This window comes from Neomonachus schauinslandi, chromosome 9 (assembly GCF_002201575.2).
Source record: "Neomonachus schauinslandi chromosome 9, ASM220157v2, whole genome shotgun sequence".
Lineage (NCBI taxonomy): Eukaryota > Metazoa > Chordata > Mammalia > Carnivora > Phocidae > Neomonachus > Neomonachus schauinslandi.
Genome location: NC_058411.1, coordinates 82,143,840 through 82,166,419, shown reverse-complemented (window position 1 = coordinate 82,166,419; position 22,580 = coordinate 82,143,840). Strand labels below are relative to the sequence as shown.

General features: G+C 38.9%; 1 protein-coding gene across 1 annotated transcript in view; it reads left to right on the top strand.

Moving 5' to 3' along the window:
- EXD1 (exonuclease 3'-5' domain containing 1) overlaps window positions 1-18,725 on the top strand; it is a 28,393-nt gene extending 9,668 nt beyond the window's left edge. Inside the window, exons 5-11 of the mRNA XM_021695738.1 lie at window positions 1,248-1,306; window positions 4,871-4,957; window positions 7,901-8,005; window positions 8,082-8,162; window positions 11,900-12,043; window positions 12,710-12,901; window positions 18,120-18,725. Of these exons, the coding sequence (XP_021551413.1) occupies window positions 1,248-1,306; window positions 4,871-4,957; window positions 7,901-8,005; window positions 8,082-8,162; window positions 11,900-12,043; window positions 12,710-12,901; window positions 18,120-18,725 (1,274 nt within the window). The remainder of the gene's footprint in view (window positions 1-1,247; window positions 1,307-4,870; window positions 4,958-7,900; window positions 8,006-8,081; window positions 8,163-11,899; window positions 12,044-12,709; window positions 12,902-18,119) is intronic.
- Window positions 18,726-22,580: the final 3,855 nt, after the last annotated feature.

Genomic DNA, 22,580 nt, shown 5'->3' with positions numbered 1-22,580 from the left:
TTGAGCAGAAGAGTAACATGATCTGACTTCTGTTTTAACAGTTACTCTAGATACTGTATGGATACTGAGAGAGGAGGAAGGTAAAAGCATGAATACCTATTAGGCTATTGAAATAATTTTAAGGCAAATTGATATGGTAGCTTGGACCGTAGTGGTAGCAGTATGGTTGGTAAAAAGTAGTGGACTTCTGGATGTATGTTGAGGTGTAGCCAACAGTGTACTCGTGTATTAGATGTGGATGTGAAAGAGGAGAATCAAGAGTGACTTCGGGGGTTTGGGTCTGAGTAGCCTGAAGTATGGAGTGCTATTCAACTGACCTGGGAACAATTCTGGGCAGAACAGGTTTTGGGAAGATGATTAAGAGTTTAGGTCCAGGGGCGCCTGGGTGGCTCAGTCGTTAAGCGTCTGCCTTTGGCTCAGGTCATGATCCCAGGGCCCTGGGATCGGGCCCCGCATCGGGCTCTCTGCTCGGGGGAGAGCCTGCTTCTCCCTTTCCCTCTGCCTGCCTCTCTGCCTGCTTGTACTCTCTCTCTCTCTGTCAAATAAATAAATAAAATCTTAAAAAAAAAAAAAAAAAGAGTTTAGGTCCACCGAAGTTTGAATGTCGGCCTAGAGAGGAGGAGAAGGGTCTGAGATGGAGATACAAATGTAAGAATTCGCCAATAGATGATATTTACAGTCTTGAGACTAGATGAGATCACTAGGAGAGTGAGTATGGATAGAGAAAAAGAGGTACGTGGACTGTGTCCTCTGCCACTCCTAAGTTTTAGAAGTTGGAGATGAAGAGAAACTATATGGTATGCTATACCTCTAATCTTTTAAATTACATGATTTAAAACCATAATTAAGGACCCAGAGAATTCCAAAAGTGTGAACTATGGCCCATCTCCAGGACTGATTTATTTTAAACCATTTGTTTTTATTATGAACATCCTTTTAAAAGTGCATGTCTTGAAATATTTAAGACATAAATCTATGAGGAAGGAAACATTACTGGATTTTCACAGGAAATGATTAAATAGTCTAATTCATAAGATTATCATTGGTGGGGCTTTTATTTATTCTCATTTGAGAAACAGGATGCTAGAGTGTTCACTGTGTGTTGGGCTGACACAGGTGATAATGAAATAACACTAGACCTTTGAGCTGCAATAGAGGAGGAGTTTATGAGGATGGCTAAAATGAGTGGGAGGGTTATTCTATTGCCAAGGAAGACAAATGTGTCTATTACCATCATTCTCCTGCAGAGGAAGAGGAGGTGACATATACAGTCATTGATCAATTCCAGCAGAAGTTTGGTGCTGCAGTAAGTATTGCCCTTGATCATTCCGAGTATTGTCTGCATATGGGTATCATGTTTATATCTCATAAATTTCTCTGTTACTATAAGATCATTAGTGCTTTCCCTAATAAATTCCCAATAAAATATCTGAGTGCCTGCTAAATGTCAGGTATTGTTCTGAAGTCTAGGGTAAAATAATAATAAAGACAAAGTTCTAACCACCAAGGAGTTTATTTTTTTTTCAAGATTTATTTATGTATTTAAGTAATCACTACACCCAGTGTGGGGCATGAACCCACAACCCCAAGATCAAGAGTTGCATGGTCTTCCGACTGAGTCAGCCAGGCACCCCAAGGAGTTTACATTTTATTGCAAGAAAATAAACAAACAATGTCTATCAACTGGTGGTAAGTGTTATAAAGAAAAATAAAGTGTGGTTTGAAGAGTAGAGGAACAAGGAGTTCCTATTTTATGTAGGGTGGACAGAGAAAATCTCTGTGAAGAGGTGACATTGGAACAGACGTTTGAAAGAAGTAACAGAGCTAGTCATGTAGATATTCAGCTAAAGAACTTTTAAAAAGCATGATTAGCGAGTGCAAAGGCCCTGAGCTGAAGCACACTTAACTTGTGTGGAGGAACAGCAGGGAGGCAGGACCATGGTGAAGAAGAGTGATAGGAAATGGAAGTGGTCAGGAGGCAGATCAGGTAGGGTTTTTGGACATGGTAAGGAGTTTGAGTTTGACTTGAGTAAGAAGGAAAGCCATTGGCAGTTTTAGAGGAGAGTCTGAAATATTTTTACTATATTTTTAAAAGTCCATTCTACATGCTCTGTTTAGGCAATTTCTCTATAATCATTTATGAATTTCAGACATGACAGTAACTATTCAGCCCAGCATACAGTTCACAGGGGAGTCATTAAGCTTCTAGACGCAAGCTTATGCATTTCTTTAAGGGAGAGTTAGCTTTCCACAGATTCTTTTTTCTCTAACCACTTAAGTAAGATACAGTTCACATACTATTAAATTCACCGATTTAAAATGTATAGTTCACTGGATTTTAGCATATTCAGAGTTGTACATCCATCACAATGAATTTTAGAACATTTTCTTTTTTTTTTTTTTTTTAAGGTTTTTGTTTTGTTTTTAAAGTAATCTCTACACCCAATGTGGAACTTGAACCCACAACCCTGAGATCAAGAGTCACATGCTCTACTGCCGGAGCCAGCCAGGTGCCCCCCTAGAACATTTTTGATACCAACAAAAGAAACCCTAGACTTCATAACTATCACCTCCATGCCTCCCCCCACCGTCCCGCAGCCCTTGGCAACCAATAATCTATTTTTTGCCTCTATGGATTTGCCTGCTTAGGACATTTCACATATTATTTTTATTTTTATTTAGAGAGAGAGCATGCACATGTGAGCGGGGGAGGGGCAGAAGGCAAGGGAGAGAGAGAATCTTAAGCAGGCTCCATGCCCTGTGCAAAGCCTGAGGAGGGGCTCCATCTCACAACCCTGTGATCATGACCTGAGCCGAAACCAAGAGTCAGACACTTAACTGACTGAGCCACCCAGGGGCCCCTAGGACATTTCATATAAATGGGATCATACAATATGTGGTCATTTGTGACTGGTTTCTTTTGCTTAGCATGTTTTCATGGTTGATCTGAGTTATAACATGTATCAGTAAATTTCACTTATTTCTGTTGCCAAATAACATTCTTTTATATGGATATACCATATTTTATCCTTTCACCATTTGGGTTCTTCTACTTTCTGGCTATTATGAATAACGCTGCTATGAACATTCATGTACAAGCTTTTGTTAGCACATAGTTTTCATTTCTCTGGGATAGATACTTAGGAGTGGAATTGCTGGGTCATATAATAACTCTGTGTTTAACATTTTGAGGATTGGCCATTGTTTTCCAAAGCTGCTGCACTGTTTTACATCCCCACCAGCAGGATTCCAACTTCTCCACATTCTCACTAACACTTGTTATCTGTCATTTTGATTATAGCTACATTAGTGGTGTGAAGTGGTATCTCAGTGGTTTTGATTTACATTTCCCTGATGGCTAATAATGTAGAGCATTTTTCATGTACTTGTTGGATGTTTATATATCTTCTTTGGAGAAATGTCTATTCCTTTGCCCATTTTTAAGTAGGCTTTACTCCCAATGTGGGCTTTAAACTCACAACCCTGAGATTAAGAGTCACATGCTTTACCAACTGAGCTGGCCAGGTGCTCCTCCTTTGCCTTTTTTTTTTTTTTTTTTTTTTTTAAGGAGCCTCCACACCCAGCGTGGAGCCCAACATGAGGCTTAAACTCATGACCCTGAGTTCAAGACCTGAGCTGAGATCAAGAGTCAAACACTTGACCAGCTGAGCCACCGAGGTGCCCCTTTTGCCCATTTTTTAATTGTGTTGTAAGAATTCTTTATATATCAACAGATTCTTCAAAGGGTCCGACAACAACGAAAAATGGGATAAGAAACCGGAAATTTGAAGAGGTAGTTGGAAATTCTTGTCAATAGAGAAGTGCAGCTTTTGTTCCCAGTTCCACAGCCTTCTTGCTGTTGGTTGAGGGTAGAACTGAAATTCAGTCCCCCTTTTTCATCATTGATGGAAAATACTCAATGTAGAAACATTCTGTGCTCACTAAAGGAAGATATCGTGCTAGTGAAAGTTACTGTGCCCTTCTTTCTCGAGTAATTTACCTACCTGTAAAATGGGGAGAATCTTGTATCGTGTAGGTATTTTCATAGATTATGGGTTAAGGATTTTAGAATGATATAATGTTTTGAAATAGGATAAGATTATAATCAAAGATCAGCATGTGTTCCTGTAATACCACTATATCAGTTTTGAGTAACTTAATGAACCTACGACTTTAAGGGACCTGTTGAGTTCTTGTGTCTCTCATTCTAAATAGTATAAACTGTGGGAATCAGCCACTACATGAGTTCCCTTCAGGTACAGTAAACTGCCCTGTGTTAGGGCACTGTTCTTTGCATGAGGAATCTGGTCATAAAGATAGAAATTTTTTGCTATAGCATCAGTGGTAACACAAGGTACCTGAGTTTTCAACTTCTATTAGCATTTAGGATATGAATGATTTATTTTCCAGTTGTGTTATAATTTTGCAAAAACAAAAAAGAAATTAGAAATATTCAGTGTGCTGTGTGTGTGTCTGTGTGTGTGTGTGTGTGTGTGAAAAAGAGAAGCTGACTTGTGTTTTGGATTAGTCCAGTTTTGTACGTTTAAAACATAGTATCCACTTTGGGCTTTTTTTTTTTAAGATTTTATTTATTTATTTGACAGAGAGAGAGAGAGAGCACAAGTAGGCAGAGCGGCAGGCAGAGGGAGAGGGAGAAGCAGGTTCTCCGCAGAGCAGGGAACCCGACGTGGGGCTCTATCCCAGGACCCTGGGATCATGACCTGAGCTGAAGGCAGATGCTTAACCAACTGAGCCACTTAGGTGCCCCTATTAACCACTTTATTAATTGCTAGCCATTTTACTTGTGCCATTCATGATGTCATAATCGCAACATTTATTCTCTGGAGATTTCCTTCCTTTTTCTCACCAGATGCTCCACATCAAGAAGCAGAGTGTCCTGAGTGTGGCAGCCGAAGGTGCTAATGTGTGTCGTCATGGGAAACTATGTTGGCTTCAGGTAAAAGATATTTTAAACTTTTTATTTTGAAATAATTGTGGATTCACTGACAAATTGATTTTAATTGTCTTCTTTATGTCACCTCAGTGTCACTATCCTATAACTTGTTTGGAATGTCTTTCACTCTTCTAGTACTGAGTTTATTCTTTTCAAGAGGAAAGAGCTTCTGTCTCTTCATAGGTTCACTTTTATAATCATCATTGCTGTCTCACAGGCTCTGCTTGAGGTCTTTCCCAGCTCTTTTCTCTCACCTTAGATATGTGAAGAATTTTAGGGGCAGCTAGCTAGCTTAGTCAGTGGAGTTTGCTACTCTTGATCTCGGGGTTGTGGGTTCAACTTCCATGTTGGGTATAGAGATTACTTAAAAATAAAATCTTTAATTTTTTTTTTTAAGTAAACTCTACACCCAACGTGGGGCTTGAACTCACAACCCTGAGATCAAGAGTTGCATGCTGTAGGGGCGCCTGGGTGGCTCAGTCGTTAAGCGTCTGCCTTCAGCTCAGGTCATGATCCCAGGGTCCTGGGATCCCGGGGTCCTGGAATCGAGCCCCACATCGGGCTCCCTGCTCCGCAGGAAGCCTGCTTCTCCCTCTCCCACTCCTCCTGCTTGTGTTCCCTCTCTCGCTGTGTCTCTCTCTGTCAAATAAATACAATCTTTAAAAAAAAAAAAGTTGCACACTCTACCAATGACCAGACGCCCCCCAAATAAAATCTTAAAAAAATATATATGAAGATTTTTTTTATATATGAAGAATTTTTATCCTTCTTTCTGGTTGGTAGCGTTCCACAGCAGGATTCTGCCACATCATTTTCATTTTCCTGGGCCTGGGAGTTGTCAGGTGAGGGTCCCCATTGTGTCAAAAGAAGTTCGTAGTGAGCCTCAAATAGCTATAGGTTGGGCAGCCACCTTTGGATCAAACTCAGCAGCATCAGTTTTTAAGGGGGGTGGGGGAGCCAAGAAAGCAGACTGAATCCCCAACCAATGTCTTCTGTTCTTTGAGTTGGGACCTACCTCCACCTACTGAGAGACTATATTTTATTATGATTGGCAGTCTGCCCACTTCTCAGGGCTACATCGAGGTATCTACCCTAAATAATTCAAAATACAAAAAAAAATATGTGAGAACCTAGTGATCTTGGCATCATTTTCTGGCAAAAAATCAGAAACCACTTAAGTAGTTAACAATAGGAAACATTACTGTAGATTTGATAGATCTTATGCAGCTGCCAAAAATTGATGACGAGTGCAATGTAGAAAAATGTTTGCAAAGTTCTGAGTGGAAGAAAGCAGGATATAGATTGGAATGCATATTATCAGAGCCATATACATTGTTTGCATATGAAAAATGGAAGGGAGTATTGTATGGCATGCCTTGGCTCACTGCAGAAATGTCTAAGCCATCCATGGGCTTGGTTCTGTTCTAGTTGATGCATGTACAGTGGTGAATCCCGCATAATCTCTCCTCTCACAGAGTTTGCAATCTAGCAGAGAATTATTTTACAAACTTTTTGAAAATCTGAAAAAATTAAGTTTTTATAATTAAGGAGGTAGAGAAAAAGAGCAAGGAGTGACTATTTTAGGTATCCTGTTCTAGCAAACAACATGAAAGGTCCAAGAATGGGTGTCAGGTAGGCCTGGCAATTGTAGCTGTATCAACACTTAGCTCCTAAAATGACAAAGATGACATCAGACTGCCCTGTCGCTGGCTCTGTAGACCTATTAGGGTCTCTTTGCCTTCATTCCCTGACTCAGTAGATGATCCAGCTATAGTACTGCCTTTGTGAATTTTATGATCAGAAACAATCGAAAATTCTTATGATTGTATAAAATTGATCTAAAAAAACAGTGTCTCACATCCTACCATTTGTGTCAGTTTATTTGTTGCCTACTGAAAACTGCTAGAGAGGGGCACCTGGGTGGTTCAGTCGATTAAGCATCTGCCTTTGGCTCAGGTCATGATCCCAGGGTCCTGGGATGGAGCCCTGAGTCGGGCTCCCTGCTCAGCAGGGGAGTCTGTTTCTTCCTCTCCCCCTGCTCATGCTCTCTCTCTCTCTTTCAAATAAATTAATAAGATCTTCTAAAAAAAAAAAACTGCTAGAGAGCAGGGATCTTCTCTTTTTTTTTAAAGATTTTATTTATTTATTTGAGAGAGAGAGAATGAGAGAGAGCACATGAGAGGGGGGAGGGTCAGAGGGAGAAGCAGACTCCCTGCCGAGCAGGGTGCCCGATGCGGGACTCGATCCAGGGACTCCAGGATCATGACCTGAGCCGAAGGCAGTCGCTTAACCAACTGAGCCACCCAGGCGCCCAGGGATCTTCTCTTATGAGTAATTTTATGTAACACACAACACAACCCTGCATATTATGAGAGTCAGAGAAATAGCATGTTGTGTTATCAACAATGAAATGCTATTCATTCCTCTTAAACTTATAATCCTTTGAGTATTAAAATGTCATGGGTGAGATGTAAAACATTAAATTTAGGACTGTAAAAAGCAAAAGGCTATATCCGCCAGCTTGTCTCTTTCTGTGATTGAAAAATCACAATGAGGGGCACCTGGGTGGCTCAGTTGATTAAGCGTTTGACTCTTGATTTCAGCTCAGGTCATGATCTTAGGGTTGTGGGATTGAGCCCCGTGTCAGGCTCTGCACTTGGCATGGCGTCTGCTTGAGATTCTCTCTCTCCCTCTCCCACTCCCCCTGCTCATGCTCTCTCATAAGAAAGAAAGAAAGAAAGAAAGAAAAGAAGAAAGAAAAGATCACAAATGATAATTTCTTAAGATCAATTTAAACTTGTTTTCCCTACGAATCACTGAATGCCTATTGTTTTCTTTAAAAGTGAGGGTGTGAAATATTTTATCACATATCTTTCTTGATCCTCAGATCCCCTTCCTTAGTTCTTTTATATCCTATAATATATGTGTCTAAATGGTCTATTGTAGGTGGCCACAAATAGCCGAGTTTACTTATTTGACATTTTCCTTCTGGGAAGTCGTGCTTTCAACAATGGACTTCAGATGATATTAGAAGACAAGAGAATTTTGAAGGTGAGTGGGTAGGCTGATTCCCCCACTAGTAAGATTAGCAATCAGGATCTAATTACTCTGTCTTCTGATTCCTTAGGTTATCCATGATTGTCGTTGGCTTTCTGATTGCCTCTCTCATCAGTATGGAATTTTGCTGAATAATGTCTTTGACACACAGGTACAAGCAGGGATTCAGTCCAGCATATGTGGCTCTTATAGAAAATAGGCCTCATTTGGTGAGTGATTGAGTCTTTTTGTGTGTGTGTGCCTCATTCCTGCCTTCTTCTTCATGTAAGTTGTCTATACAATAGGTGAGAACATTTGATGAACTATAAAAGCACTACAGAAAAGTTACTTACAAGTATTTAGGGGGTGCCTGGGTGGCTCAGTCGGTTGAGCATCTGACTCTTGATTTAGGCTCTGGTCATGATCTCGGGGTCCTGGGATGGAGCCCTGTGTTAGCGAGGAGTCTGCCTATCTCTCTCCCTCTGCCGCTCCCCCTGCTTGCATGCTCTTTCTCTCTCAAATAAATAAATAAATAAATCTTTAAAAAAAAACAGAAAGTATTGGGGATTTTTCCCCTCATTTTGCTCCGGAATTTGTCAAATAAGAAGAAAGCTCTGGGGCACCTGGCTGGCTTAGTCAGTAGAGCATGCAACTCTTGATCTTGGGGTTGTGAGTTCAAGCCCCACACTGGGTGTAGAGATTACTTAAAAAAAAAAAAATCTCAAAATTTAAAAAAAAAAGAAGAAGCAAGATCCATACTCTATAGCATTCAGAAACTTGAACAACTTGGGTCATTCAGAAGTCTGACATGAGATAGTGTGAGGTGAACAGTCACAATCTGTGTGTTTAGTGTTAGTGTGAGGTGAACAGTCACAATCTGTGCCTTTAGCTCATATTTATCAGTTAAGACTAATAGCTAGTTAGCATCTAGCTCAGAGATGCAGGTTGTCTTAGATACGCCCCAAAGCCTATTCTGGGCCAAAATAGTCTGATTATCTATGATTCTTCTCTGCCCTAGAGAATCCTAGAGAAATGAGAAGTCCTTAGTCTATACTAACTAGCTCTTAGAGCTGATGTGAGTTTCTGGTTTGGCTGTGAGAATAGTAAAACCACTAGCTTTCATTATGTCTTCTTTATGTTCTTCTAGTCTTCTAGGTTTATGCCAGTCAAAGGGGACATGTTGAATACACAAGTCTAGAGCCTTTGGAGAGGGGTTAAAATAATGAGTTAGCCAGTTATTTATTATTATTATTATTATTTTAAGTGATCTCTATATCCCTCGCCAATATTTTTGAGCAGAAATTCCTAAAAGTTCAGCTTTATGTTATTAAATATGGTTCAAGTTTGTTCTTTATGTATCTTTCCATAATGAACTTTATGCCACTTCTCTTGTTGACATGTTCCTTGGGCCTGTTTCAGGATTTTTCACTATATAGATATTATTTCTAGCTTACTCCAAAATGTAAGAGAATTGTTCATTGTTCCCCTGAGACCGTTAGGTTTCTTGATTAGACCCCATATGAACACGTTGGCACATCTTCCCATATTCACTTTTCAGATTTCCATATTACAAGAAGCAAGAATTCAGAATTTTTCCAATTTTTTTCCTTTAACACAGTGTATTCATTTCTTATTGCTATTGTAACAAATCACCACAAATTTAGTAGGTTAAAACAACATAAATTTACTCTCTTACAGTTCTGGAGGTCAGAGCTCTAAAATCATTTTCACTGAGCTAACATCAAGGTGTCAGCAGGGCTGGTTTCTTTTGGAGACTCTGAGGGAAGTCTGTTTCTCTGCCTTTTCAGCTGTTACCTATATTCTTTGGCTTGTGGCTCCTGCCAACTTGAAAATGTACCACTGCTTGCAATCACAAATTGGTAGTCAGTTGGTGGGCTGGACCAAGAAAACACACATAAACCCAGTGACATTTGGCCCTGGCCAGCAACTAGAGGGAGATAGATAGTTATATTAGTATATAGAATTCTTTTTTATTTTAGTTTAGTTTTGGCAAAACTAATTTTTCCTGAAGTGCTTAGGACCCTGTTGGTGTTTGCTCAGTGGCAGTGGCGTGGGGGTAGAAGGTTAAGAAGGAGCGGTATTGAGGGCTAAAGGAATCAAGAAGTCTGGAGAACTTTGAGTTTTGCATGGAAATGAGGAGAGTTGGCATGAATGTTTTCTAGAGTATCGACTTTTTTTTTTTTAAGATTTTTTAAAAATTTATTCATTTGACAGAGATATATATAGAGAGAGGAGCATGAACTGGGGAGAGGGGGAAAGGGAGAAGGAGAAGCAGGCTCCCTCTGAGCCAGGAGCCCGATGTGGGGCTCGATCCCAGGACCCCAGGATCATGACCTGAGCTGAAGGCAGATGCTTAACCATTTGAACCACCCAGGCGCCCCTAGAGTACTGACTTTTTTTATTGAAACCTTTTTATTGGTCCCAGTAAGAGAGGACTGCCCACTGATTGCCCTGAAGTTGAAGTGTTGTGACAGCACATTTGTCTTTTATTTATTTATTAAAGATTTTATTTATTTGACAGAGAGAGACACAGAAAGAGAGGGAACGCAAGCAGGGGGAGTGGGAGAGGGAGAAGCAGGCTTCCCGAGGAGCAGAGAGCCTGATGTGGGGCTCGATCCCAGGACCCTGGGACCATGACCTGAGCCAAAGGTAGATGCTTAACGACTGAGCCACCCAGGCGCCCCCACATTTGTCTTTTAATAGTACTATGATATTGGCATAAAGAAGTGTGAATGTGTATGCAAGAAAGAAAGTAAGATAAAAATTGTATTTGTATTTGGGGAATGACATAATTTTCTTTTTTTCTATGAAAGAATCCCCTTAAAAAACCTCTAAGTTTTAGAAAAGGTGGTCAGTTGATTCTGAATTGTTTGTTTTCAAATAAAGAGTTTGTTCGTTTGTTAAAAAAAAGAAAAAATGCACCACTGCAGTCTCTGCTTCCATCACCCCATCACCTCCAGTGACTGTAGCCAAATCTCCCTGAACCTCCCTGTTATTACATTTAGGACCCACCCAGATAATTCAAGATAATCTTCCTATCTCAAGAGCTTATCTTAATCACTCCTGCAAAGTCCGTTTTGCCATATAAAACAACGTTGACATGTTCGAGAGGTTAGGATGTGGATGTCTCTGGGGGCACTATTTAGCCTACCATACACAGATAAATAATTAGTCCAATTCTTAATTTTTTTAAAGATTTTATTTATTTATTTGAGAGAGAGAGAGAGAGCATACACGCAAGCATGGGGGAGGGTCAGAGGGAAAGGAAGAAGCAGACTCACTTCTGAGCAGGGAGCCCGATGTGGAGCTCCATCCCAGGACCCTGAGATCATAACCTGAGCCGAACAGGCAGATGCTTAACTGACTGAGCCACCCAGGCATCCCAAGATTTTATTATTTTTAAGTCATTTCTTCACCCAACATGGAGCTCAAACTCACAACACTGATATCAAGAGTTGCGTGCTCTACCAACTAAGCCAGCCTGGTGCCCCTCCAATTCTTAATTGTATTAGCTTTCCTTACCAAAACTTTGCCAGAGTTGCTGATAAGTAATACAAATAATTCTTGAAATTTATCTTCCTTTTTCCCATTGCCTAAAGGCACCAAAGAGTAATAGATAACCATAAGGCAGGCAAACAAAAGGAGTGGAAAAGAAAATAGACAAAGATACATTAAAGTTGGGTGATCCTTTTTTTTTTTCTTTCCTAATTTTTCAGAATTAGTTGACTGAACGATTTTTCTGATGGCATTTTCTATCATGTGGGTCCTTGGGGAGAATGGTATTTAAAGACATTTTTTTAAATATATTTCTGCTATTTCTGCCATGAGATAGCTATGTATTCTACAGACAGGTTTTTATTTTGTTTTGTTTTGTTTTTTATGCCACAGGTAGCAGATGTCCTTCAATTTTCCATGGAAACAGGTGGCTTTCTTCCAAACTGCATCAGTTCTTTACAGGAGAGTTTAATCAGACACCTTAAGGTAGCCCCTAAATATCTCTCCTTTCTGGAAGAAAGACAAAAATTGATTCAGGTGAGTACTGAAGATGTCCCATTAATTTTTCCAAGGGTTTTGTGAGCAGGATCATCAGCATATTATATAGACATATGCTAGTATGTAAGCATATGAGCATTGCCAAAATTTTAGCTGGTTCAAATGGTAAGTTTGTTTGTGATTTCAAGTGGATAAAAGCCAGGATTCAGATTTAGTGGTTATCAGAAAGTACTCTGGAGTAAATTTACAATCCTCCAGGGGAGGTTTTTGTTGGGATCGTTGTTTAAGGTGATGGAACAAAAACCATCCCAATTATTTCTCTCAAAGTAAGATAAATTTTCCTTAGCTCCTAATAGCCTCACCTGCACACGTAGGTCATGACAATATTGGCTACAGTTTTGGTCCTATAATCAAGTCTACTCTCTTCAGTTTTGAATGAGAAGCCCTGATCGATTGATGGATGGATTGAGCTTTCTCTCTCTCTCTCTCTCTCTCCCTCCCTCCCTCCCTGTCACCTTGTCTTTTCCCTCTCACGTAAGCACACTAAATGTATACATACGTAAGGGGTGTGTGTGTGTGTTTTCAGAATATACTGTCATTGAAGAAAATGATGGTAATAGTGTTTTAAGTTAAGCAACTCTTAGATAAACAGTTATCTTTAAAGTTTTGCTTATTATTCAGAGAAAATTGTTTTGGTATCTCTAGGAAAATCCAGAAGTGTGGTTCACACGACCTCTTTCACCTTCCTTACTGAAAATTTTGGCCCTGGAATCTACCTACCTACTACCCCTTCGTTTGGTACTCCTGGATGAGATGATGTCTGACCTAACCACACTTGTGGACGGGTACCTAAACACCTACCGGGAAGGGTCTGCAGATCGCCTGGGAGGCACAGAGGTAGGTGCGGCTCTCTGTGACTGTGTTTTTAGGACTTCCATTCCTGCCCCATTGCTCATGGAGGGCACAGTGATACCCCCTCTTCACAGCTACAGCAAATCACGAGGCTGACTTGGTAATAAATATTTGAAGGGGCTATAGCTTGGGCTTCATTCATCTCCTTGAGTACTTTTTCACAATATTAAGTTATATTCTGTCAAAGAATGGATAAATTTAAGATTTCATTACTAATTTATAAGAAGCCAGCACAATGTAACAGAACTATAGACCTGGAGTTGGCAAACTATTGCCTTAAGGCCACATCTGGCCCGCAGCCTGCTTTTGTACAGCTCACAAGGTAAGAATGCTTTTTATGGTTTTAAAGGATTTTTTTTTTTAACAAAAAGTATGCAACAGAGATCATTTGTTGCTAAAATAGTTACTGTTTGGCCCCTTATATAAAAGGTTGCCATCTGGGGACACCTGGCTGGCTCAGTCAGTGGAGCATGTGACTCTTGGTCTTAGGGTCATGAGTTTGAGCCCCATGATGGGTGTAGAGATTGCTTAAAGGTAAAATCGTTTAAAAAAAAAAAAGGTTGCAGTCTGCTGCTATTGCTGCTATTAGCCCTTCTTACTTAGGAATACTGAAGCAAAATCCTAAATAAAATAATAGCATTTTTGATACAATCCCTACTTAGATGTATTATACTTTTCTTTTAATGTGTTGCTGATTTCTACTTGCAAGCATGGTACAGTGTTAGGAAACTCTCCATTTTCCTAGAACAAAGAAAGTCTTATTATCTCATATATGCTGAAAAAAATGTAACCTTTCTGTATGTTGCTCTCACTGTTTAGCAAAAAAAGAGCAACATAAAAATCCTTGCATACCTTGTTCAATTGGAGAATTTAAATGTCTTTTATTTATCATTGTAAAACCAAGGAGTTTTATAACTTTTTATATTTTGCTCTCACTGTTTAATGCTGAAAAAAATGTGATAATATCCTATATACATTACTGATTAAAGTTGGAATACATGATAAAACATATCGCAAGCAAGAAGTCTACATAAAGTTTGGGCGCCTGGGTGGCTCAGTTGGTTAAGCGACTGCCTTCGGCTCAGGTCATGATCCTGGAGTCCCTGGATCGAGTCCCGCATCGGGCTCCCTGCTCGGCAGGGAGTCTGCTTCTCCCTCTGACCCTAACCCCTCTCATGTGCTCTCTCTCATTCTCTCTCTCTCAAATAAATAAATAATAATAAAAAATCTTTAAAAAAAAAAAGTCTACATAAAGTTTGATTGGAAGCACTAAAAGCATTCCCATTAGTATCAAGAAAATACAAAAATTGCGATTACCACCACCACTTTAACATTTTTTGAAGCTATTAGCCAATGAAATTTTTTTTTAAGATTTTATTTATTTATTTGTCAGAGAGAGATAGCACAAGCAGGGCGAGTGGCAGGCAGAGGGAGAAGTAGGCTCCCCCCTGAGCAGGGATCCCTATGTGAGGCTTGATCCCAGAACCCTGGGATCATGACCTGAGCCGAAGACAGATGCTTAATCGACTAAGCCACCCAGGCGTCCTGCCAATGAAATTTGAAGGAAAAAAAAAAGGCAAACTATAAAAAATGAATAGGAGGAATCAAAATTATGACTTGCCTATGATACAACTGAAAACTGTAGAAAATCAATGGGAAAAGATTACTACAAACAAAAGAACAATTTAATAAAATGGGTACAAATATAACATGAAAATTGATAGTTTTCTTGCATCCATATACACAGCAAGAAAATATAATGGGAGAAAACATCCGTTTATAATTGTAACAAAAAGATAAATTACCTAGAAATCTTACAAGAAATGTGAGATATAAAGAAAACATTAAAATATTACTGAATGGTATAAAAGCAGACTTAAATGAATGGGGACACTAAGCATTTTTAGCTATACATTACTCCTAAATTTACTTTTGAATTTATCTCTATTCCAAGAAAAATACTAACACCAGCATTATTTTGGCAAACTGTGATTATAGTGTTTATATAGATAAATATATATAAATAAGAATAGTCCTGTCAGATATTAAGTCATATAAGTGGTACATTAAATAAAAATCATTTGTGGGGCACCTGGATGGCTCAGTTGGTAGATCATGAATCTCTTGATCTCGGGGTTGTAAGTTTGAGGCCCGTGCTGGGTGCAGAGATTAGTTAAAAAAAAAAAAAAACAACCAACAGTTTGTGACTGGTACATGTGTAGGCAGATCAGTGGAACATAGTAGAGAACCCAGCAGAAGATCCAATATATAGGGGCACCTGGGTGGCTCAGTCGTTGAATGTCTGCCTTCGGCTCAGGGCATGATCCCTGGGTCCCAGGATCGAGCCCTTCATTGGGCTCCCTGCTCCACGGGAGGCCTGCTTCTCCCTCTCCTGCTCCCCCTGCTTGTGTTCCCTCTCTTTCTCTGTGTCTTTCTCTGTCAAATAAATAAATAAAATCTTAAAAAAAAGATCCAATATACATTTGCCAGTATGGGGGCACCTGGGTGGCTCAGTCAGTTCAGCATCTGCCTTCGGCTCAGGTCATGATCCCAGGGTCCTGGTATCAAGCATTGGGCTTCCTACTCAGCAGGGAGTCTGCTTCTCCCTTTCCCTTTGCCTGCCGCTCCCCCTGCTTGTGATTTCCCCTGCTATCTCTCTGTCAAATAAATGAATAAAATCTTTAAAAGAAAATATCTGCCAATATCGTTGGGATAAAGGTAGAATTTCCAATTAATGAGAAAAAGATAATCAATAAATGGCTATAGGTAATTGACTAACCATTGTACGGGAGAAGAGTCAGAGTTGGATTACCAAAATAAATTCCTCGGATCAAGTATTTATGTAAATAATGGGATTATAAAATTATTAGAAAAAACAAAAGAAAATTATTTCACAGTAAGGAATGCTTTTCTTCCCACCCCCCCACATTCATTGAAGAATAATTGACAAAATTAATTGTGTATAGGGTGTACATTGTGATGATTTGATATACATATACATTGTGAAATGATTATCAAGACTAAGGTAATTAACATATCCATCATCTCACATAATTAACTCTGTGTGTGTGGTGAAAATGCCGAAGATCTGCTCTTAGCAACTTTCAAGTATACAATACCAAATTATTATAGTAAACATGCAATATATTCAATCCTCAGAATTTATTTATTTATTTTTTTATGGTTTATTTTTCTTGTAATTGAAAGTTTGTACCCTTTGACCTCCATCTCCCCCTTTTCCCCTCCCCCTAGCCGCTGGCAACCTCCATTCTATTCTGTTCGTATAAAATCAGCTTTTTTTTTTTTTTAAAGATTCCACATATAAGTGATACCATACAGTATTTGTCTTTCTCTGTCTGGTTTATTTCACTTAGCATAATGCCCTTTAAGTGCATACACGTCACAAATGGCAGGATTTTCTGGCAGGATTTTCTTTTTTATGGCTAAATATTCCATTGTGGGTATATGTGTATATGTGTGTGTGTGTGAGATCTGTCTGTCTGTCTATCTATCTATCTATCTATCTATCTATCTATCTATCTATCTCACATCTTTTTTATCCATTCATCCGTTGATGTAAACAGGTTGTTTCCATATGTTGGCTATTGTGAGTAATGCTACAGTGTAAAGGGAGTGCAGCTATCTCTTAAAGATAGTGATTTCATTTCCTTTGTATATATACCCAGATGTGGAATTGCTGGACTGCATGGTAGTTCTATTTTTAATTTTTTGAGGAACTTCCGTACTGTTTTCCATAGTAGCTGTACCAATTTCTGTTCCCGCCAACCATGAATAAGGGTTCCCTTTTCTCCACATTCTTGCCATTATTTTGACAATAGCCATCCAAACATGTGTGAAGTGATAACTTATTGTGTTTGGGGTTTGCATTTACCTGATGATTAGTGATCCCAAACACCTTTTCATATACCTATTGGCCATTTTAATGTCTTCTTTGGAAATATGTCTATTCAGGTCCTTTGCTCATTTTTAAACTGGATGACCATTTGCGTTTTTGCTATGGAGTTGTATGAGGGAATGCCTTTCTATGCAATTCAGAGATACTCTGAACTCATAAAGGATTAATAAACTTGACTTAACATGTTTCTGTGGTGAAAGTACTATGATGAAAGTCAAAAGGCAAGCAACCTGGGAAAAATTATTTGCCTCATGTAACAAAGAGGATATTTTCTTAATATATTCTTTACTATAGCATTTATGTAATGACAGAATACTGGAAACAACTAACTATCCATCCATATGGATTTAGTTAAATAAATTATTGCATATCCATATAGCCTATAAGAATGCTAACAGGGAAAAATCCAAGACAAATTTTTTAGTTTAAAAATTCAAGATGCATAATGCAATATATGTTAAGAAAAAAAAGAAGAAGATAGCAGGAGGGGAAGAATGAAGGGGGGATATCGGAGGGGTAGACGAACCATGAGAGACGATGGACTCTGAAAAACAAACTGAGGGTTCTAGAGGGGAGGGGGGTGGGAGGATGGGTTAGCCTGGTGATGGTTATTAAAGAGGGCACGTTCTACATGGAGCACTGGGTGTTATGCACAAACAATGAATCATGGAACACTACATCTAAAACTAATGATGTAATGTATGGGGATTAACATAATAAAAAAATTTTAAAAAAATAAAAAAATTTAAAAAATTTAAAAAAAATTCAAGATGCAGAAGAATATATAATACTATGTTACCATTTGTGTAAAAGAATTTTTAGAAAGAGTTATAAAAATAAATGGTTGGGGGAAAACTAAAATTGAAAAATGCAATGCAATGAAAAGATAAACATTTAGTAACGGATGTATATACACAAACATGATTACAGATGCATAGACTATCTGTGGGAGGCTACGTATGAAACTGCTTTCTAGAAGATGCACTCGCTAAGGCAACTGGGAACAGGTTGGAAGGGACACTTACTTTTCATTGTTAATCTTTACACATGCATACACACATGTTTAACACGCAATGCACAACACACACACACATAAACTGTGGATTCAAAATATTTAACTTAATCGAAAATAATACTACTATAGTTGAATACGCTAGAGGGAGCCATAAGAACACATTTGAGTTGATCCTCACTTTGCTAAATACTGTTAAGTATAGCAGAAGTGATTTTAAGGACCATATTCAGAAGTTTAGTTATAGTAGACTTATTTTCCCATTCTTTTCTTAGCCTACATGTATGGAGCTTCCAGAAGAACTGCTTCAACTCAAGGACTTCCAGAAGCAGCGCAGAGAGAGAGCTGCAAAAGAATATAGGGTGAACGCACGGGGCCTCCTAGTAAGGACAGTGCTACATCCAAAGAAATCAGTGACAGAGACCGCGGGGAAAGTAGGGGTTTCCTTACTTTGTAAAAACTCTATGCTAGATGAAACTCCAAGTTTTACATCTCATCAGGATGTAAATTTGCTGAAAGAAGAATCTGAAAATAAACAAACTCCGACAGAACCTCAACATCTACCTTCCATGAAGGAAGAAACCAGTGAGGATTGTAACAACAAACTCATTTGCTCTGAGTCAGAGATACCCAGACAGCAGTTTCAGACAAATTTATCTTTGAAAGAGGAGATAGAACAGTTACTGATGGTGGAAAACAAGGAAGATCTAAAATGCACAAAACAAGAAGTTTCAGTGTCTCTTTCCCTTCCTCAGGAAACTGGAGTGTCTCCAAGTGACACCTTTCATCCTCTTAGAAAAGCTGTGCTTCCCACACTTCCTCCCTGTCCAGCCTTGGAGAAAACGGAATCTTGGATAAATCTCTCTCCAAATTTATCTTAGAGATGCGCAACTTATTCTTGAGACCATGAAAGTGGCTCATTTCCTCTACCAATAAGGCCTTCCTCAGTGCTTAAGTTTGTCATGTTGTAAATTTAGTTTTGCCTCAATCACAAAGAAAGGAAGGCTTCAGCAAAAATTATATCCTTTTGCTTATTCCTACATGCCTAGAATTTTATTAGAAGGGAATGAATAAGTTAAATAATGGAAGAAGTAAATGTTTTGATTATGTCACTGTGCAGAAATGTTCCCAGTGGTCAGAGTGGTCAGAGTGAATGATTTCTCATAATTTGGGTTTAGAGGATTTGAGGAGGGGAAAATTCCTGGGCTTAGTATCTGGAAGAATCTATACTTTTAAACTTTTTTTTTTTTTAATGTAAGCTCTATGCCCTAAGTGGGGCTCAAACTTACAATCCCAAGTTCAAGAGTTGCATGCTCTACCAACTGAGCCAGCCAGGTGCCCCTACTTTTAAACTTTTGTTGTATTTTTTGGTTTGAAAGGGATTGGTAAAACTTGTATGGGTAAGTTTAAAAAAATTGGCACCTGATAACTACTAGTACTTTTTTTCTTTTTTTAAAATACTAACTCTAATTTGTCAATTATACATCAAAAAAGCTGAAAAAATACTGACCTTAGTCTTGAATTTTAATGTTTTGTCTGTCTTATGTCATAGACAAACACTAATTAATGTTATTACAGGAATCAGTATCCCAGTTTTAATTTCTTTTGATTCCATTTATTTTTAGAAAGTTTTGTCCATTTTTGTAACAAAGCAGGGACTTCTTTTGAGTACGTCTGTTATGTAAACTTGAAGTTTGATTCCCCTCTATTTTCTTGGAGTTGGCATACTTTCTTTTGTTTTTTTATTAAAAAATTTTTTTTAAAATTTTATGTAGGCTCCACACCCAGTGTGGGGCTTGAACCTATGACCCTGAGATCAAGAGTTGCATTTTCTACTGATGGAACCAGTCAGGTGCCCCAGTTTGGTATACTTTCTTAGGGTGAAGGGAAGGCAACTTGTACTAAGCCCTTTTTATATTGAATACTTGCAAGTTGCTCACATTCTTTTGTGTACAATAACCAATAAACCTGTTGTGCTACTGGATTATCTCTTTTCTTCATTAGGTCACAGTAGGAATAAGGTGGAATATGTATAGATTTCTAGGTCTAGAGCCCAGCCTAAAAATGTATAAGTTGACTCTCATACAGGACTCTATTATTTATTGTACTTATGGGAAACTTTGGGACAACCTACAATTAGGAACATCCTTGTCTGCACTAGCCGATTCTGAGTGCACTGAAAAAATAGCTGTGCCTTTCCAAACTCCAGGATGCAGATCTAGTCTAAACTAAAGATGAAGGCAGGTCCAAGAGCAGTCAGCTCATCCCTGCAGTTGTGGTGTCTCACTTTGTCCTTAGTTTAGAAGGTCACTTGGGGCCAAGGTGGTTTGTGGTTCATCTTGGGTGAATACATTTCAGGTTGAGCCCAGAATGTGGTTAATCTTGGTTTACTCTGGAAGGGGCATGAATTCTTGTGAAATTCCTAGAGTTGATTTAACTTCCTATGGAACCATTACATTATCATACACAACATATATACATAAAGGCTACAAAGAAAAACAAAATAGGGGCACCTGGGTGGCTCAGGCGTTAAGCGTCTGCCTTCAGCTCAGGTCATGATCCCAGCGTCCTGGGATCGAGCCCCGCATCGGGCTCCCTGCTCGTGGGAAGCCTGCTTCTTCCTCTCCCACTCCCCCTGCTTGTGTTCCTTCTCTCGCTGTGTCTCTCTCTGTCAAATAAATAAAATAAAATCTTTAAAAAAAAAAAAGAAAGAAAAACAAAATATTCTTCATATTCAAAAAAGGAATTCTTGTTTCATTAGGTATGTTGGCTATATTTGAGAATATAGGGTGCTGGGTGGCTCAGTTGGTTAAGCAACTGACTCTTGATATCAGCTCAGGTCTTGATCTCACAGTTGGGAGTTCAAGCCCCACGTTGGGCTCCACGCTGGGCATGGAGCCTACTTAAACAACAACAACAACAACAACACAAAAAAAAGAAATAAAAACCACTGGACTGTGTTAGGCCTTTGCTGTGCTGCTCAATATGGTAGGCACTAGTCATATGTGTAGCTATTTAAATTTAAAATTAAATTAATTAAAATTAGAAATTCAATTCCTCATTTGCACTTGCCGTATTTCCAGTACTCAATAGTCCCATGTGCCCAGAGGCTATGTAGTATTGAATGTCACAGGTGAAGAACATTTCTATTGTTTGAGAAAGTTCTTTTGGACAGTGCTAGTTGAGAGGTACTTTGACTCCCAGAACTAAATGAGCCTTTTGGGTTTCTTCACAGTATTTTCTCAGTGAGACACTCATATACCTGGGCTCCATATCCTCATTCTAGCCTGGAGTGCCAACCTAAACCCCATGTATGCACCCAGCTCCTACCATGAAGTTCTGTTTTAGCTAGAGTGAAAAATTCATGCATTGTTCAAGCCCTGTTGCTGGTACTCTGTGCGATTATGCAGACTTCTTGTCTAAATTTTGCCCAGAATTTTGGGAAATCCTAGGTTCTTGTCCCAATCCACCACTGAGTTCTTTTTTTTTTTTTTTAAGATTTTATTTATTTGAGAGAGAGAGAGTGAGAAACAGCATGAGAGGGAGAGGGTCAGAGGGAGAAGCAGGCTCCCCGATGAGCCGGGAGCTGGATGTGGGACTCGATCCCAGGACTCCGGGATCATGACATGAGCCAAAGGCAGTCACTTAAACAACTGAGACACCCAGGTGCCCCACACCACTGAGTTCTTTACTTTGTATTTTCTAGTTGAGAGTTAATAAACCACACTACTTCGTTTCCCAAGCTCTTGGGGTCTTGTTTCAGTCTACACTAATTTCATGCATCTCTTCTACTCCGGTCTGACTTTTCTGATATCACCTTTATGTACATGACCTACAATTAGAGCTTCTTACAAGTAATCTGACCCTTTTACTTTGGGAATTAGGAAATGGAGTTAAATTACTTCCTTGGGCAAAAATGCAGAGAATAGAACCAGTGTTGTTTTTTGGTCCATTCAGTGTTCTTTCAACTTTATGATGGAAAGTCACTGCAGCAGCTTTGCCTCCAATCTCGCTGTGGGCTTGGATAAATCCTAACATGACACAATAGAATTTCAATGCCCTACAGACCTTTCATTGTTTTGACACAAGGCAAGTCCCAGTAGCAAGCTGAGATGAGGCCTGGGTCAAAGTAGGGAGCCTCAGGGTGATTAGTGAGGTATACTTATCATAAAGGCATTTATTATAATAGTAACACAAATAAATACTTTACAGGAAATTTAGAGAATAAAGAGAAAAAAATAACTATCATCCCACAGTATACAACCCTTCCTAGTATTTTGGCATTTTTCTTTCAATCTTCTTTCATTTTTTTTCTCTCTCTCTCTCCCTCTCTCTCTCCTCCCTCCCTCCCTCTCTCTTCTCTCTGTGCTCCCCCACACTTGAAACAGTCATATCATAACATAAATACACTTACTGTGCTTTTTATATCATGTATTTTTCCATTTCATTATCCTAACAGACAACAGTAGGTGTTTAATTTGGAATTTAATTTTACTATGTAGGTGTTTAATTTTAAAATTTATATACTATTAAATAGAATTTAGAAAATACAGGAAAATAAAAAAATTTACTCTTATTTCTCTAACTCAACAGAAAAAGGTAACATTTTTGTTAATTCCAGTGTTTATGCATAGGTTCCCCCCATATCATTGTAATCATACATATGTGAATATATTCTACCCTGTGAGTGTTCTTCTATGCTGTTGCACAACCTTTAAGATTTTCAATGACTGGGG